The following is a 19,098-nucleotide window of genomic DNA, read 5'->3' on the forward strand; positions in this document are numbered from 1 at the left end:
GGAACTGCGAGGTGCGAGATAAGGAGTGTGAGAGGCCCATGCTTGTGGTTGAGGGGCGTGAGGGACAGGGGCAAATGAACAGATCTAGATACCAAAAAGTCAAATGGAGAAAGAGGCAAATTAGGCAACATTCCCAAATGATGACCCACCAGCCCATCTGTGGCATCAGTGGCATGATGGGTGAGAGGGGGAGGAGCCGCCAGTGAGGTGGAGAACCAAGGACAGCCAAGAAACGTGACGGGGCCTCTCCCCGGCCGGGGCTGAGAGAGAGCGAGAGCCGAGGTGGTGAAATATCAGAAGCACCAACTTGAAAAGAGGTTGGCTCAGACAGGAACTGCACTCACCGCAAAGACACACCACTGACATGCGAGCCTCAAACAGACCTGCAAACACAGATATCTGTGTAAAGGCTATAGGGGACATAGTGAGAGGGTGGAATGCGTGCATTTTGACTCTTCAGATGATTCGGAAACCAGGACTATAAGGCAAGGATCAGGATCTGATAGTAGACCATTTTGGACTGGGGAACCCTTTTTTTTCTGACTCTCTTCCTGCACGAGACGTGAGATGGGGTGCTAAAAGTGGGATGAAGGTGACTGCATAGGAGGGGGTGAGAGCGAGAAGAAAGCACATTATATCTCAGACATCTGAACCACTTTGAAGTGGTTTGAATACAGTGTGTGTGTGTGTGTGTGTGTGTGCGTGTGCGTGTGCGTGTGCGTGCGTGCGTGCGCGTGTGTGTGCTCATGTGGGGGGGGGATTTAATTTTTTCTTGAACTGTTCTGCCCCGCTGGGACCAAAAGCGGCAGAGATGAAGAAGCTAACGCGACAGCTGACCCTCTCGGAGAGCGAGGAGTGTCCTCCTGTCACCACCTCCACCTCCACCTCCAATGCCCCCACCCAGGCCTCTCCCGTGTCCCCCGACCAGCCTCGGGGACACGGGGGCTCCGCTCTCTTCCGCCGCATGAAACTCAACCGCAGCATTCAGGAGCGCAGGCGCTCGTCGTCTCACTGTTATTACAGGTACATGTACAGCTCCCGATGTGTCCAACCCCACTGTGTCTCTGTGTGTACCTCTCTGTGTCCAGATTCATAGACCTGGCTGCCTGGCTGTCACCGTCCCTTCAACACGTCCAGAGGAGTGCTAACTTGATTTTAGGGTGGTATCTATGAATGTGTGCCAGCGTGCGACCGTACTGTACGTGCCAGCGTGCGTGCCAGTGTGTGCGTGCATGTGTGTGAGACGGAGCAAGGCAGAAAAACATTTGTTTTGTTATTGCAAAGAGCTACCCAAGGGCGTATTTAATGAAACCTTTCAGCAATTTGTTGAAAAATTGAATTAGTCAATAGTGGTGAATATAATGGATACATCCTTAGTAATATAAAGTAATATAAATGTCATGTTTTTATTATTATTAAAGATAGGGATGATAATAATGCACACTCTGGTCTCTTACGCACAGGCTATACACGGTAATTTATTGAAAAAAACATTTCAAACGAGAGCACAAGTGACAAGTCAATACAAAAACTGCTACTTTGAGGACAAAACCATGAAAAGCACGAAGACTTATTTACATCAGGGTCCTCCATTTTCAATTCAACAGAATATTTAAAGATATACAAATATACAATTCTATGAAAAAACAGGAAATCATCATATAAAGACAGTAAAAAAAGGGAAAAAACATGTACAGTATTGGAAAAAAGGGTTTGGAGGAGGGTGGGGGGTACTCAGATATTTTTATTTTTTTACTGGAGCCAGTTTCGAATTTCAGCCGTCCATAGGTGCTCTTTTAGAGCGGTTTTGAAGGAGTCAAGGAATTCACATTTCTTAACGGCTGTTGGTAGGGTGTTCTACATTTTAGTGGCGTAGGAGCGGAATGAATTTAATCCCTTGTTTGAGCCGGATCTGCGGTGCACGTGGTTTGTTGAACTCCCTGGTGTTGTGAGTGTGTAGGCTATTTCCTTGAAATTAAGGACGTATTTAGACAGGTACAGTACAAGGGTATTTTGGTGGTGTAGAGAATCTTGTAGACCAGGCCTGTTGCAACATGCTGTCACTCCTACAGATACCTACAGTCACGAGCAGATTAGATTCAGCATTACTAAATGCTGACTTAAAACTCTCATCAATTACTCTGAAAGTTTGATGGATTAGTCAGTGAATAAAGTTTGCAGAGGGCTCCCCCAGCATACACTTGTGATATGTTTTACATCATAGAGAGTAGACGCATATATTCTAAACTCACCACTGGATTTAAAAAGGATGCTTGTGAACTCGGGTTAGCGTTAAACCCAGATTGTGACATAGGCAAGGATGTCAGATTATAACGTTACTCGCGTCAGTGTCTCTTTTGCAGAAAATATGGACAACGCAGCCTATATATTTCCCAGCATCCCGAGAGAAGAGGTTTTTATTCTATGTAACATATTAAATAATTCACACAGCACATCGCTTGAACAGAACGTAAAGTGAAATCGATTAAATGCACACTCACACACTGGTGTACATGCTCGTCAGCTCACAGTAGTGGTGCTGCTGGCCAATACTTAGGCCTATTCCAAGAGCAGAGCTTACCAGGAAATCGTTTTTTATATCTAAGTAACATGTCTTTACATGTCTTTATATATAATATCAGATGTCATTAACACGCCGTACTCCTGTTAAAGGCAAGTATATCAATTATCTTCAAATGAAAGAGTCTGAGAACGACAATGGTGATACTGAGACATGGGGATTAATTATTACTGTGGAAAGAGCTTTGATCTCTGGGACCATGTTCACATATTGTTCCTATGTCTTAAGAGTGGTTCCTAGTACTCTGACCATTTTTCAAGTAAATATAAATACAACAGTCTGCGTCGCTCTCAATTTAATTGGTCTGCCAATGTGACGAAGATGGACTTTCCCAGCATGCCTCAGGCACATGCACACTACAGTTTATAGCTGTGTTATTGCTGTGTTCTTTGAGTTTGGAAATCGATAACGGGTCTATTGTGAAAAGTGATTTCAAGCTCACAGCGTGTCCCATCGCAATGCGGGCGTGAGCTTCTATTTTTACTATTTTAGAAAAAAAAAGGAAATTTGTGAATGTTTTTGATTTAGATCATTTGTTTTGTTTCTCCTACAGTACGGTTTAATGACATGCCCAAAATAGAGATACCAGGTTGAAAGTAGTTGAAACCAAAAGTTTGAGGACTTTTGTTTGAGACACTCATTTTTTTGGACGACTAATGAAGAATCTAATACATTTGCTTCAAAACATAACATTTTATTTTCACTAAGTTAGAAGTTAAGTTAGAAAATGGCCTTTAAATTGACATGACACAAAACCATCCTCGCCAATTCTAGAACGTATATCACTGCCCTTAATTCATTTAGATTGAAGTACATTGGTGTGAATTAGTTTGAATTCAAGAGCTGTTGTTTAGGTGGAAACACTGCTTTGTCGCTACGGGTCTTTGTGAACAACAGTGGAGTGCTCACGGTGCGACCTGGCGGAGGACCTTTCTGTTTTCGGCTTTGTTTACCGTCATCTTGTGAGAAGGTCATTGTCGAGCGGATCTGGCAGAGGTGGCCCCAGTGCATTGTGGGCTCAGTGTCAATCAGCTGTCTCGTCGTGCAGCCCTCAAATCATTTCACTCCCGACGTCTTAACAACAGGCCATCATCAACCTAACAGAAACTGCCGCTGTGCGACACGTTCGTTTTGAGCATGTTTTATCTTAACTCTGGTCCTCCAGAGACCAGAGATAGCAGCCTGTAATGTCTGTATGTTAATTAAAAACTGCTGTCATATCTTTCTCCTTCAACCTTCCTTTCCTGAGTAATACAACAACTGTAACCTGGTAGGAGCAGGGACGGATTAAGACTCACAGGGGCCCTAGGCCAATTATCTTCCTGGTCGGGTGGGCAAGGCAAACAAACTACTACTCAGGTTGTAAGGTTTGTGTAGATCAAGAAAGCACCTGTACATTTTACACGTACACATACAGGTAGCAGCCCAAACCTTAAGTTAAAGGTGTAGTGAAATGGCCCAGGCCGTAGCGTAACGGTCTGGGCACCGGACTGGTAATCCAGTCGCAGTGTGCCGCGGGTTCGACTCCCGGACCCGACACGGCCTTTACTGCATGTCATCCCCCCATCTCTCTCCCGTTTCCTGTCAGCCTACTGTCTGTCCCTTCAAAAATCAATAAAAGGCGTAAGCCGCAAAAAAAAAAAAAAAAAAAAAAAAAAGGTGTAGTGAAATGAAACTTTTAGACCATATCCGTGGTCATCATATGAGCATACGTAACAATGGATGCCAAAAAAATGGGCAAATTCTAATCTTTGTGTATTTTTATATCAAAAGTCCATAAAAATAAGAATTTGTATTACTTCCTGAAAACGAAAATGTACTGTGTGATGACGTGTCGAGGCCCACATCGATAAAAGCCAATAAAAATGAAGCTTACCTGTTTAATTCCCCATACAGTATGTGTGCATCCGTCCACTGCGTCCAGCACAGCTGCTACTGATTACAAAAATCCTCCGTTTTTATTCCCATTCAAGATAACATCCAGACAGTGTATTACTCGGTTTCAACTTAATCATCACGCTAAAAGATGTATCTGAAAACATTATAGGGTAGGAATAACTTAATAAGCCACATATCAGTAAAGTGGTACAGCTGGCCGACCATCAGTTCTGACTTGTAAACAAACACCCTCCATGCTGTCCTGCGTAGCATAGCTACCGTCCCATCGCCTGAAGGGATGCGACTGATGGGTATTTTATCCCATCATGATAAAAAAATGACAGGGGGGACTGTAGGACCCCTGCAACTTTAAATTAACTTCGATAGCAGAGAGCTAGAAGCTGTGAGACTCCGAAGCAAACGCCAAACTGCTCCGGATGCCTCAGAGTACATTTACTTTTAGGAGTAATCCCATTACAATACTTATACTTAACTTTAGCTTTGACCAACATACTTTAAGTAAATAGCCAATATGAACAGGAAGGATTACCCCATAACCAAAATATTACCTTATTTCCCCCCAAGGAGAGAAGTCCAGGCAGAGCGAGGTGTTTAGTCGTTTTATATCATCGTTTCAGAGAGAAATAGAACAGGATTCACAAACACAGCTTAATTTACAATCCAATAAAGAGCCAGCTCCCGTGAGGGATCTGGTAGGTTGGGTTTCTCTCTACCGTCTCCCAAAATGGAATCCGGTATATATACTTTTACAAAACAAAATGGAGGATCGTACAAAGCGACGTGGCACGACCGAGGAGTATCGGGCACTCAAAGTATGGAAAAGTACTGGAATAGAAAAATACTGGATGAAATGGAAAATTACAAAACACAGAGGTTGTCTCGGTCTCAATGGATAAATGTCTGTGGCAGTGGATAAAGTTGTCTCGGAAGGGAGGTGCCTGGCTGATAAGACAGCTATGCAGCAAGGCCAAATTCATGTAGGGAGACAGTGAGACAGTGATTCACACTAACAGCGCGAAGTCACTACACAGGGCCAAAAGGGTCAAAAGGTCAAAGGAAATGATCACTCAAGCATAAAATATAAACAGATAGAAATTATCTATCAGCGACGCTCTGATTGGTTCAGAAACTTCATAGGAGTGTTTCAACTTGAAACCGCCTGAAACTGTCCACCATTTCACTACGCCTTTAAGACAGCAGACACATTACACACATCAAATCAAGGGAATTCCACAAATGCTTGTTTTAACAGTAGCCTTTTCATGGTTCTTAAGACCTGTGGAAGGACATGCCAAAATGTGGGAGCTTAGAGAATGAAAGGCTCAGTCATCTTTTATTTGTAGTGGAATACTTTAAGTAGACACTGTTCAGCAGACCTTAGGCTCCTGCAGGTCAATGATATATTCAGGTGCCTGGCCATGCAGAGCTCTACATGTAGAGCCAGAGGCCATCAGGACCTGAGTAATGTAATGTGACTCCTTTTGCTGGAGCTGGTTAACAGTCTGGCAGCAGACAATACATGGCAGCTTTACTCTGAAGGTGAAAAGTGATTTGCAAGCGTGAGGAGACTTCTTCTGTCGTATGTTCTTAGACCTTCAGCTCCGTTGCAGCAAGCCAGTCCAGTGTGTCATTGTCTAGGTCGATTAGCCCACGTGAGGAGACAAAGGCATGGATATACGGGTAATCATCTCTAACACAGAGGGTGTGAGACAACTGACTGAGTTTTGCAGTGTCTCTCAGGTGGAAGAGACATAATATGGGTCAGCGACTTGATGTGTGTGTCGTGGTGCATAGCCTGATCAAAACTGACGCCAAGGTTTCTACGGTTTGAAGTGCACATTGGTTTTGACGGACCCAATACCCTGGCTGCAGGCACCTTAGGAACAATGCTATCAGAGGCAACAATGGGCAGTTGGGCACCTCAGTTTTAGAAATCACTCGCTATACAGGCCTAATAGCCGACAAACACTTGCAGATTGAGATTGTGTCGGCGTGAAAAGAAAAATACAACTGGACTTAAATCCTGAGTTACTTTAAATTTCCTGCATACAAATCTCTGATTTATTCCATTGTTCTGTTTGATTCTGAGGAAGATGAAAGTCGAAACGTCAGTCACCCCTGCAAAACAATAAAGAACGTGCAGACCAGTCGAGGGCTCCAGTTAATTGTATTTGGGTCTCCTGAAGTGCCCAGGTATTATATATTTTTAAGTTGTTCCTATTGAGCACCGACCAGCCCTTCTAGCTTCTGCTGGCTGAAGCGCGCAGGACTTCTCGTTGCCTAAATCTCTGTGATGATTGTTTGTGTAAATTGGTTAAATTAATTGTACACCTTCTCGTCCCCTTCAGCTTTGACTCAGAGAATGGTCCGTCACCTGGCCGCAGTCCCATGGACGCCCACTCGGGTCCTGGGTTGGTGCTGCACCCCACCTCCTTCCCCCAGAGCCAGCGCAGGGAGTCCTTCCTGTATCGCTCAGACTCGGACTATGACATGTCCCCCAAAACCATGTCACGCAACAACTCCATCAACAGTGAGGGGTGAGTAGCAGGTCTTTGTTCTAACTCCATCACACGGACAACATGGTCACCTGTGGTGCGTGGTTTAGAGAGCAGTTTCCCAAACTTTTTAGCTCAAGAACCAAAAGAGATATTAGACATTTGCCCGGGACCCAAACTGGTGAGAATAGCAGAATATAACAAGCTTTTATAGATTGGCTATTTTCACAATAATATTTTTTTATTTCTGTAATTTAGATTTAGATGTGTTTTTTTGTTTGTTTGTTTTAAAATGTATTAAAAAAAAAATATATATATATATATATATATATATATATATAAAAAAGATTTTACTCGAGTCGTGACTCATAGAAATTGGTCCGTGAGCCACTGTTTGGGAAACAGTGGTTTAGACTAGCACTGGTTCTCAATATGGGGTCACTGTTTGGGAAACAGTGGTTTAGACTAGCACTGGTTCTCAATATGGGGTCACTGTTTGGGAAACAGTGGTTTAGACTAGCACTGGTTCTCAATATGGGGTCACTGTTTGGGAAACAGTGGTTTAGACTAGCACTGGTTCTCAATATGGGGTCACTGTTTGGGAAACAGTGGTTTAGACTAGCACTGGTTCTCAATATGGGGTCACTGTTTGGGAAACAGTGGTTTAGACTAGCACTGGTTCTCAATATGGGGTCACTGTTTGGGAAACAGTGGTTTAGACTAGCACTGGTTCTCAATATGGGGTCACTGTTTGGGAAACAGTGGTTTAGACTAGCACTGGTTCTCAATATGGGGTCACTGGCACCAAATCCTTTCACACTGCGCTCCACTGCCAAATATGAATCTGGTGGACCTTGACCTGAAAAGGAACCACTGGTTTAGAGTATTATTTGATGCATTTAGCCTGCACGCACGCACGCACGCACACACACACACACACGCACGCACACACACACACACACACACACACACACACACACACACGTCACACACACGCACACGCACACACTAAACAATCACAGCCCACTTGCTTGACATTGAATAACATTGTAATTACAGTAGAATTATGCTGATGAAATCATAGCAGATCCTGTTAGCGTTGGCCATTCAGCTGTATTTCATGGCTCATCTCTCTGTAAATTCCAACCGTCTGACTCTGAACCTTCCATCAGTACATTTCGGCACCGTTGCTCTGTTTAGATTCACACAGTCCTACACGTAAACATCCATTTAGATTCACACAGTCCTACACGTAAACATCCATTTCACAGCTATACCCACCAACCTTAGATTCACACAGTCCTACACGTAAACATCCATTTCACAGCTATACCCACCAACCTTAGATTCACACAGTCCTACACGTAAACATCCATTTCACAGCTATACCCACCAACCTTAACGCACTTAGCAACGCAGCTGTGTTTGTCCATCCTAAACACTCCCATTCGTATTTACTTGCTTTCCTTTGTTTTCATCCCTCTCTCCACAGCCACGCCGAAGACATGATAGTCACCCCTTTTGCTCAGGTATGTGCTTACCACGTTCAACCTGCCGTCCCTGGTCTGGCTATGTCATGTCATAGGTGAAAATGTTCAACAGAATAATGTTCAAATTCAGTATATGAGGTGATGAAAATAGAAGCTCACAATGCGTTGTGATCTATTTTAGATCCTTTTACATCAGTTTGTCGTACAACAACTAAGTACTGTACATACTGTAGGCAGGGTGTAGTGCAGGGGTACTCAACTGGCGGACCGCGGTCCGCAACCGGACCGCGGAACCACCTCTTTGCGGTTAAAGTTAATAATATAAATAACATCAGATGGTACATTTCTCATGTGAAATTGCTGCAAAGGCCCCCAAAATGTCCTCCAAGGGCCCCCAAAATTCTGGCGCGCGCTACGCGCGCACAGTGTGGCCTGCCAGGGCGTATAACTCCCGGCCTGATTTGGAGTTCCACTCCGGGCCTGCACTCTGCACCCCATTATTGGTTGGGTGGAAGGGGATCTGATTTGTATAAGCTTGGCTTGACCATACTAAACGGGCATAGAGCCCCGCTCTCTGATGGACGCCGCGCATGGGACCGGACCTCGGTCTTATTCAAAAAAATATTTGTGGACCTTCATCATTTCTAGTTGAGGACCCCTGGTGTAGTGCATAGTTAACAGTTTTTTGGCAGTGTAATGTTACTTTCTTCACAGGTGTTACATTGAGGGAGGTTGTATTCCATTCAGGTCCAACAGAGTCACTGTGCTGCTAAATTAATTAGGATATTTTGGCTGTCATGAAAATAGAATAGAGTAGAATAGACTTTTTTGCCATTTGCATGAATGCATAGGACATCTTTTAGAGCTCAACTCAAGACAGAGAACACATACTGTTGTAGCCTGCCTACATCCTACAATACTACATATATCCTACCATACTCTTTAAAAGGCAAATATTGTTGTTGTAAATGCCTTTGAAAGTCTGGGTAATTAGCAGTGGTGGACAAAAAGGTACTCAACCGCAGTACTTGAGTGAAAGTATATAAACTCCTGGCCAAGCTATTATTCAACGTTTGAACGTTGCTCAAGGCAAGGAAGGTGTATTTTATCCCATTCTGACCTGAGATCAGATTCATACGAGGTTTCCGCCGGACACACACTGGTCTGATGAACCCATTCTGACCTGAGATCAGATTCTAAAAATGTCAGTTGCTCTTCGATTTTTCAAAAATAGCAGACCTACAAGCTCGTATCGTGCCACTCGGTGGCGCGATACGAGCTTGTAGATCTGCTATTTTTCAATAGCTAAAGCACGACATGATGCTGACACCAAAATGGGTGCCCGGTCAGAATGCACAGAAAGCACCTTTCAACAACAAGGCAATTCATTGTGCTTTATCGTTATGGGGACACTTGGTGACCATCATGTGATAGTCCACTGTGATAAACAGGTACTGTTCTTCTGTCTAACAAGTGCAGTGACTTTATCGTGTCTGCCCCCTCCCCCCTCCCTTATCCAGGTGTTGGCCAGCCTACGAACTGTAAGAAGCAACTTCACCATCCTCGCCAATGTCACGACACCCACAAACAAGTCAGTATCATCATCATAGCTCCGCCGTCGGCCCTGCCAAATTCACTCTGGTCACGCCGATCCATTTGTTTAGTAGTGTGTCACTGCTTGTGTTAGCCCGTCTGTGGTCCCACCGGAATGCATTTATCGTCCAACAGTATCAGATATCCTCGTTCCTGTTAAGAAGAGAAAATCAGTGGTGTTATTTGGCGTTGGTGTTTTCAATATGTTTGTCCCGGTACTGTGCGAGCGCCGCATATCCTCCTAATGTACTGTATATCTCACGCAGAGTCTGTATGCATGCAGACAATTGCGATGGTCAATAGTGCTAAATTTACCTCCCTTTGTAATTCAATAGACAGGGCAGGCTTTTAGCACTTCATCAATATATACCGTATATATATATTTATATATATTCTTTTATATATATATCGTATTGTGCCGAATATATGACGACCCCCATTTTTCAAGAATCATTTGTAGAAAAAGAACATTGAATGTCAAATAGTCTCCGATTATATTACAACCCAGTTGTAAATTTGATATTTTAAAAACGTAGTCTTATATACCAATAGGATTTATATAATACACACACACACATTCCATGGAATTACCAGCTTCTATAATTATGCAGCACTATGCCCTGGAAATATATTTCTCCCTCATTCACAGTAAAACCCACTAAAAATGTGTTTCTTTAAATTTAAACACTGGGGATTGTATTGTGTAAACCTGAACAAAGAATTCTAGACACTTCTGGAGGAGAGCTGAGCAGAGGCTCTGTAAAAAAAACTATTTTTGGCCACTTGACTGCATGCGATTAAAAACGGGGCCGTTTATCTGTATTCAAACATGTGATATTTTAAACCAAATGTGTACTTTTCATTATATTTAAAGCCCTCGGCATGGAATGTCCCCCCCTCACATTATCTCTTTTTATGCACAACATGATGCAATAAATACATGCTGCTGAAATGTTCTTTTGTTGCTGGAATAGCTGGAGTAATAAGTTACCAGCAGGCGGCAGCAAGTATCACATACATCTAATGTAATGATCCATTTGTCCACAGGAGGTCGCCAGTGACAAGCCAACCCACTGTACCTCAGGCTACACTCTCTGGTATGTTGAATCAGCTTACTCTGATTACACTGCTGGATTCAGAATATATTTTTTTAAATATTGAAATTTCACAGATTTTCTTCTCTCTAACAAACATACTCAAAGTGGTGGAAAGAAACTAAGTAGCCTACATTTATTAAGTACTGTACTTCTGTACTTCAATATGCAAATTATTCTCTGATTCCCCATTTCTCTTTTTCCAAGGAAAAAAAAAATATATAAATTCAATTAGAAATGTCTGCCATTCTATGAAAGTAGGCAAAAAACTAACAAAAATGTGTCTGTCTGTGTGTGCATGCGTGTGTGCATGAGTGTGTGTGTGTGTGTGTGTGTGTGTGTGTGTGTGTGTGTGTGTGTGTGTGTGTGTGTGTGTGCGTGCATGTGTGCGTGCATGTGTGCGTGCGTGCTTCTTGCGTATACCCTCCAGAGGAGACGTACCAGCAGATGGCTCGGGAGACTCTGGATGAGCTGGATTGGTGTCTGGACCAGCTGGAGACCATCCAGACCCACCGCTCTGTCAGTGAGATGGCCTCCAACAAGGTGCACACACACACACACACACACACACACACACACACACACACACACACACACACACACACACACACACCTACTCCCCTCCCTCACTCCATATGTTTATTTCTATACATTTCTATGTTGTAGATACCTCTATGTTTGTTCCCTCCCCGCAGCGCAACAGTGGTGGAAAAAGTACTAGTTTTTATTTTTTACTTAAGTAAAAGTATCAATATTGCGATATATAAATAAATACTCAATTCAAAATTCTAAAATGTACTCGAGAAAAAGTGCAAACGTATCAAAATGTTCTTAAAGTACCAAAAGTAGAAGGCATTATGCAGAAGGTCCCATTTCTAATGTATGAAATGTTTGAACATATTTTGAAAGTAGCTGAAGTGAGTAATTTATTGCGAACGCAATGAGCACTAACTATGAGACCCTGCAGATCATGTCTGTCTGTCTGTGTGTCTGTCTGTCTGTCTGTCCCGCTGTGACACCACCCGCCCGCCACCAGAGGGCGCAGCTGTAGCACACACACACACACACACAGTAGAAAACTTAAAGAAATTACTAACTAAAAAGAAAAAAAAAGTAAGTAATTTCTAATTGTTGATATTGCAATTTACGAGCTGCGTTCGCTTCCCGCGTTTGCACATCTTACTTGTGTTTATTCAGTCCTGTGCATTTCACATAATGAGTACTTTTACTGTTTAATGCAAATACTTTTTGTTGTACTGTTGCTGCAATGTATTTCTACTTTGCAGTATTCATACTTAAAGGGAAAATATATGTATGTTGATGTGAAAAAGGTTGAAAACCACGAGTATACACTAATACAGTACATACTAAAATTAAGCAATAAGCCACGAGAGGTCTCAGGTTACCGGGTATTTTACACTGCCTGGGAGCGTAGGCAGTGTAAAATACCCGGTAAGCTGGGGCCTCGGGTGGCTTATTGCTTTTCTAAAACGGTTACAAACATATAGCAATATTAAAACTATTAAATTCACAAAAGTATCTACGCTTTGAGCCACCAGAGCGAGCGACCCAGAGCCAAAACACTTCCTTGTTTTGCTCCGCAAGTAGCCTATGTGACGGGAGAATAGCGCTTGATGTATTTACGGGGCTGCCTGGAGCCACACATTCACAGTCATATGAGCCGGGCGGTGCTTAGACGCCCGCACGGCATGTGTTTGTAAAGCAATCAAGCGCTCCCCTTCCCCAGTTCAGCTACAAGGTTGCAGTTTGATACAAAGTGATTGAAGGAGTGGGTTATCGGTGAAATTTACACCGGTCACGTGACGGTAACCAGCCAATCAGAATGAAGTATTGGGACTACCCGTTTTAGAATACTAATTTATCCAATTGTAACTCGGAGTACAAACGAACCCTTAGGCCTCACTCACACCTTCGCATCAGACTGATGTATGCTTGTTGTATACAAAGGGTGTGATACATCTCGCCCCAATGCATTTCCAATGGGAGTCACATGGTTTGACACAACATTTGTGTTGTATGAGGGGAAGGGGGGGGGGGGCAGTCGAAACACAGCCGAAAGCCATACAACAGCTTGTAGTCCAAAATGTTGTATCAAACCATGTGACTTCCATTGGAAATGCATTGGGGCGGCCATGACACTTACATCTTGCTTACATCTAGCATGCATCAATGTTCGAATGATCGAAAGGTGTGAGTCAGGCCTTATGGGTCCATTTGGTTTGAATTGTACACTCCCAGTGTTCAATGGACACTGATGATGTTACTGTTTACACAAACTCAACACAAGTTTATACAACATTATGTAAAACAGTACTAACTTTTTTATTTTTTTATGTTAGTACTGTTTTCCACCACTGACAAACTGACAAACTTCACACTGCTATTGTCTTGACATAAAATTTACAATTTACAATTTAGGCATTTAGCAGACGCTCTTAATCCAGAGCGACTTACATTTAAGCAAGAACAAAAGCATGGGAATACATCACATAAAAGCATTTATCATGAAACATGCGTAAGCTAAGAGAGTAACAGTGGAATATCTATATAATGAAACTATACATACACTACATATAAACTATACATAATTACTACTATGCTATACATATGTACTATGGCGTGCTATGACTATATAGAATACAATTATAGTGCTGTCTACATAACATGCTACAAGTCTGTGTCAAATGCTATCTAAGCTATCTAAGACATAATGTTGTATAAAGTTGTGTTGAGTTTGTGTAAACAGTAACATCATCAGTGTCCATTGAACACTGAACACTGGGAGTGTACAATTCAAACCAAATGGACCCATAAGGGTTCGTTTGTACTCGCTCCGAGTTACAATTGGATAAATGAACCCTGAGTATTTTAGTATATATCAGTGTATACCAGTGGTTTTCAACCTTTTTCACATCAAGGCCCATTATTTATTCTGCATTTGAGCCACGGACCACCATTCGATGAGATTTAGCCTCTCAGACCCAAAACTAAGGAATAATTTTTGTCCTTGGACAAGATTTTGTCCACAATACCATACCGTATTGATGGTGGTACCATTAGGAGAGATAACAGGCAAATGTTGATCAAAATAAAAAATCTTCTATGTTCTCTATTTTGTGGAGAATTCTTGTAAATTAAATAATGCAGATGTTTAACGATAATTTAACAACTATTTTTTTGGTTTCATTTTACGCTCTCAAGATCTAATAAGGGTCTAATAAGGCTCTAATAAGGGTCCATTTGGTTACCCCATCATTTAGCTGGGGACCACCTGGAATCCCTTCAAGGACCACTGGTGATCCCCGGACCACTGGTTGAGAACCACTGGTGTACATGCAATCATAGACTTTGAGGTTTCAGGTCAAAGGCTCATTTCATGCCTGACTTGTGTGCACTTTGGGATGGTTTTTACTCTGTATTATTGTGAAGATGTGGTTAGCAGTGAGTTTTTACTCTGTATTATTGTGAGGATGTGGTTAGCAGTGAGTTTACTCTGTATTATTGTGAGGATGTGGTTAGCAGTGAGTTTACTCTGTATTATTGTGAGGATGTGGTTAGCAGTGAGTTTACTCTGTATTATTGTGAGGATGTGGTTAGCAGTGAGTTTTTACTCTGTATTATTGTGAGGATGTGGTTAGCAGTGAGTTTACTCTGTATTATTGTGAGGATGTGGTTAGCAGTGAGTTTACTCTGTATTATTGTGAGGATGTGGTTAGCAGTGAGTTTACTCTGTATTATTGTGAGGATGTGGTTAGCAGTGAGTTTACTCTGTATTATTGTGAGGATGTGGTTAGCAGTGAGTTTACTCTGTATTATTGTGAGGATGTGGTTAGCAGTGAGTTTACTCTGTATTATTGTGAGGATGTGGTTAGCAGTGAGTTTACTCTGTATTATTGTGAGGATGTGGTTAGCAGTGAGTTTTTACTCTGTATTATTGTGAGGATGTGGTTAGCAGTGAGTTTACTCTGTATTATTGTGAGGATGTGGTTAGCAGTGAGTTTACTCTGTATTATTGTGAGGATGTGGTTAGCAGTGAGTTTACTCTGTATTATTGTGAGGATGTGGTTAGCAGTGAGTTTTGTAATGTTGTTTTAACCACATGAATAAGAAGCGTCCTATAGTAGACGACTATAAGGAGGAGGCCTAGAGAACAGAGCTTGTCAGATGTTCATATCGGTTCCGTTTTCTTGGCGTTTTATTTTAATTGTTTTGCAACAGCAGTACAAATGTATAAAATGTTGGATTTGTGTATTGCATCCATGCATAGTGTATGCATGGCTGGGCTTCTTCAATGTGCATGTATTTGTAAGTGAGAGAGAAGAGCGAGAGAGAGAGAGAGACAGAGAGGGGGATAGGGGGGGGAGAGAGGAGAGAGAGAGAGAGAGAGAGAGAGAGAGAGAGAGAGAGGGGGGGGGATAGGGGGGGGAGAGAGAGAGAGAGAGAGAGAGAGAGAGAGAGAGAGAGGGGGATAGGGGGGAGAGAGAGAGAGAGAGAGAGAGAGAGAGAGAGAGAGAGAGGGGATAGTGGGGGGAGAGAGAGAGAGAGAGAGAGAGAGAGAGAGAGACAGAGAGACAGAGAGGGGGGTAGGGGGGGGAGAGAGAGAGAGAGAGAGAGAGAGAGAGAGAGAGAGAGAGAAGAGGGAGAGAGAGAGAGAGAAGAGGGAGAGAGAGAGATGGAGAGTTGGAGAGAGAGAGAGAGAGAGAGAGAGAGAGAGAGAGAGACAGAGAGAGAGGGGGATAGGGGGAGAGAGAGGGATGGAGAGTTGGAGAGAGAGAGAGGAGAGAGAGGAGGGGTGATGTCTGTGGGTGGGAGGACAGCAGAGGGAAGTGGTCCTGCATGATGCTGATGTCTCTGCTGTAACCTTGGTTGCTATCGAACAGCAGCAGGCTCTTCCCTTCCCCTTCACTCATTGGCTCGCCTCTATCGCCGCAAAGCACGTGGTGTGGCCGCCGACGAATGGGATCGAGGCAGCGCTGCCTCAGTAGTGTTCCATCTTAAAGGGACATCGTTCCGTTCTCGCATCATGTTATATGTTCTAGAATTTCATTTCATAGGTTACGGCTTTCATTACGTTTACGGCAAGGCAGTCAATCATTTGTCATTACAATTGTGATAGAAGGGACAAGGACGAAGTCTGTAAGGATATTTGTGTGTGACTCTGTGAGTGTGTGTGTGTGTGTGTGTGTGTGAGTGTGTGCGTGTGTGTGTGTGTGTACATACAGTTTGTGTCGAGAGACAGTCTCATGGGGTAAACAGAGACAGTGAATACACAGTAAACCCTTCAGTTAAATCAACACTTGTGGGTTTTACTGTCTGACGCTCTTTTAAGCAGCTGCTGTTCACCTACAGATATCATCCACTTTGTGCCAATATGGAGGCACACACACGTGCACACACACACACACACAAACACACACACACACACACACACGTGCACACGCAGCATCACCACCACACAGTCTCTCACTCATCCTCACACCCTCGCCCGCACATATTCGACAGACGCACATGCCACCTGCAGCACATGCGCACTCGTACCGCGAGCAGCAGCAGCAGCGAGCAGCCGAGAGACGCATGCACACATGCACGCGCCTGCAGACACACAACGCTGATTAGCCTACAGCATCCAGGGAAAGAAACGGCACAAGAGGCAGAGCACCGGAGGAACAGGAAGGAGGCAGCGGAGGAGGACAGGGGAGCAGGATTATAGACCTCCAGCGTCTTGAGCCAGCTGAGCCGGATGGACGGAGTTTGCAGCAAGAGACGAAGCTCCGGGGCTGTCGAGAGGAAGGCTGACTGACTGACTGGCTAGCTGGCTGGCTGGCTGGCTGGCTGGCTGGCTAGCTAGCTGGCTGGCTGGCTGGCTGGCTGTGGACTGACTGCGTGTTGTTGTGGGATCAACGTGGCGCGAGCCAGGCCGATGCACTGGTAGGACCGGGCCAGGCCTCTGGATCGGTGGTGTGGGGGGAGGGGGAGCAGACGCAGGTGGGAGAGTGGGAGCCTGTTTTTCCAGACCGCTTCTCTCTCCGCCCGTGATTCTCCCGGCCTGACCATCCGCTACAAGGGCCTGCCTGCATCACTCTCTCGTTCTACCTGGCTCTCTCTCTTCTGTCCTTGTTTCTCCTCAGACCCCCCCCCCCCCCCCCCTTGCCTTTCTGCTGTATCCTCCATCCTCCTCCTCTCCCTCTTCTGTCACTCTACGTCTCTACGGTCATCTGCTCTTCATCAGCGTCTCTATCTCTCTCTGCCTCCTCCATCATTGTCCCTGTCACTCCTCGCAGTGCCCTTCAGACAGTCGCTTGCACCCCTCTCCTGCCCACCCCTCGCATTTTGTTGCCCCTCCACGCTACCCCCTCCCTCACCCCCCCCCCCCCCCCCCACCCTGCGGTTATCGTACATTCGGGTCAGCTCTGCTCAGCAAATGCGATGAGATGTAGTCTCTCCGGCAGCCAAGATCCAGGGGGCTCCTGGCCTGCCCGTTGCGGGACGGACCCTCGTCTTTGGACTGAGCCTAGGCTGGAACTGAGCGGGCGGCCTGCTGCGATGTGCTGCATGTAGGGACAAAAGACAGCCAGCACCATCATAACTGAGCGGGCGGCCTGCTGCGATGTGCTGCATGTAGGGACAAAAGACAGCCAGCACCAGCAGCCTTTGGCCTCAGCCCTCCCCCCTCCCACTATCCCCAACCCCGTCACCCCCCTCCACGGGACTGCTGATCGCCCTGGAGTGTCCCGGCCTCTCCCCGCACGCCCTGACGACGGCCTCATGCCACTGGGGCGAGCGCAGTGCCCCCACGCCGCTCCACTACTGCACCTCCTGCGTGTGCCAGCAGCGGCCATCGCCCCCCGTCGCCCTCAGCATGGGGGTGGTGGAGCTGGAGATGGGCATTGACCCGGCGCCCTCGCCCTGCCCCTCCCCCGTGCCGGGGGGCTTCCGTCTGCCCCGCTCCTCCAGCTACAGCCCCATGCAGGGGAGGACGGGGGCAGAGCTGGACCTCGGCGCTGATGCCGGAGGGGTTCTCGAAGGGGGGGGCATGGCGGCGGAGCGCCGGACCCCCTTCGTGGACCTGTTCTGCGAGACCTGCTCCAGGCCCTGGCTCATCGGCTGGTGGGACCAGGTAGGGCTCAGGGAGGTGACCCCGCTGGTCGCCATCTTGGATTAGATGTTGTGAACTCTTCCAGTGTTATGTTGACATGCATTAGTCAGGGCAGCTAGCCCTATAGCATCCCCATTCTGGGGGAATCGTATGCCAAAAATATAGCCTATCTACAAGAGCTTGTAGATCGGCTATATCGGTTTGGTGTAGAGAAGTTCGTGTTTAGTTTACCAAGTATAATGGGTTTCAGTGGCTAATGTGCACACAGTCTGTGTGTTGTTTATTTCTAACTGAAATATAAGAAAAGGCAGTGAATATTATGTGGCAGAAACACGTAGATGATGTAATGAGGTACGGTATGTGTGTTGGGGGAACAGAGAGGTTGGAATGCTGGTGAGGGTGTGTTTATATTTCCCTGTACTCTTTCTGTCCTCATCCATTATTTATATATCTGAGCAGACAAGGAGGCACACACTTTATTATAACCCTAACCCTGCTCAAGAGTTTCTGCACTGGAAAAATAAACGGTTGAATGAGCATAAAGGCCTGCTTCCCACAATCTGTGTGCACAACTTGCCAGATTTTCCATCGTGTGAGGATGTAGTCTCGTGGATGTCAGCGAGAACATAGCTGTGTTGCATGACCTCCATCTTCATTCTCCACACCTGCTGCCAGCGTCCTTCACCTGAGGCTGGGTTAGGCTCAATACACACTTTCAGTTGGCAAAAGCATCATCAGTGAAGGGCAACACTTAGCGTAATGAACCAATGTCAGTGTTTACCTCCATGACATTATGCCCAATTTATACTCCGTCGCACAACGGTGTTCT

At 44.9% G+C, this 19,098-nt stretch overlaps 1 protein-coding gene across 2 annotated transcripts in view; it reads left to right on the forward strand.

Annotated features, from left to right (window-relative positions):
- The first annotated feature begins 440 nt into the window (after nucleotides 1-440).
- pde4a (phosphodiesterase 4A, cAMP-specific) overlaps nucleotides 441-19,098 on the forward strand; it is a 38,900-nt gene continuing 20,242 nt past the window's right edge. Inside the window, exons 1-6 of one of the 2 annotated variants that reach the window (XM_083779477.1) lie at nucleotides 441-1,023; nucleotides 6,829-7,017; nucleotides 8,468-8,504; nucleotides 9,986-10,056; nucleotides 11,106-11,155; nucleotides 11,583-11,695. In XM_083779477.1, the coding sequence (XP_083635603.1) occupies nucleotides 812-1,023; nucleotides 6,829-7,017; nucleotides 8,468-8,504; nucleotides 9,986-10,056; nucleotides 11,106-11,155; nucleotides 11,583-11,695 (672 nt within the window). In that variant the 5' untranslated portion in view covers nucleotides 441-811. Of the gene's footprint in view, nucleotides 1,024-6,828; nucleotides 7,018-8,467; nucleotides 8,505-9,985; nucleotides 10,057-11,105; nucleotides 11,156-11,582; nucleotides 11,696-18,226; nucleotides 18,291-19,098 lie in introns of those variants that run through there. The other variant, XM_083779478.1, reaches the window with a different exon arrangement.

This window comes from Protomyctophum parallelum, assembly GCF_964188405.1.
Source record: "Protomyctophum parallelum genome assembly, chromosome: 13".
Lineage (NCBI taxonomy): Eukaryota > Metazoa > Chordata > Actinopteri > Myctophiformes > Myctophidae > Protomyctophum > Protomyctophum parallelum.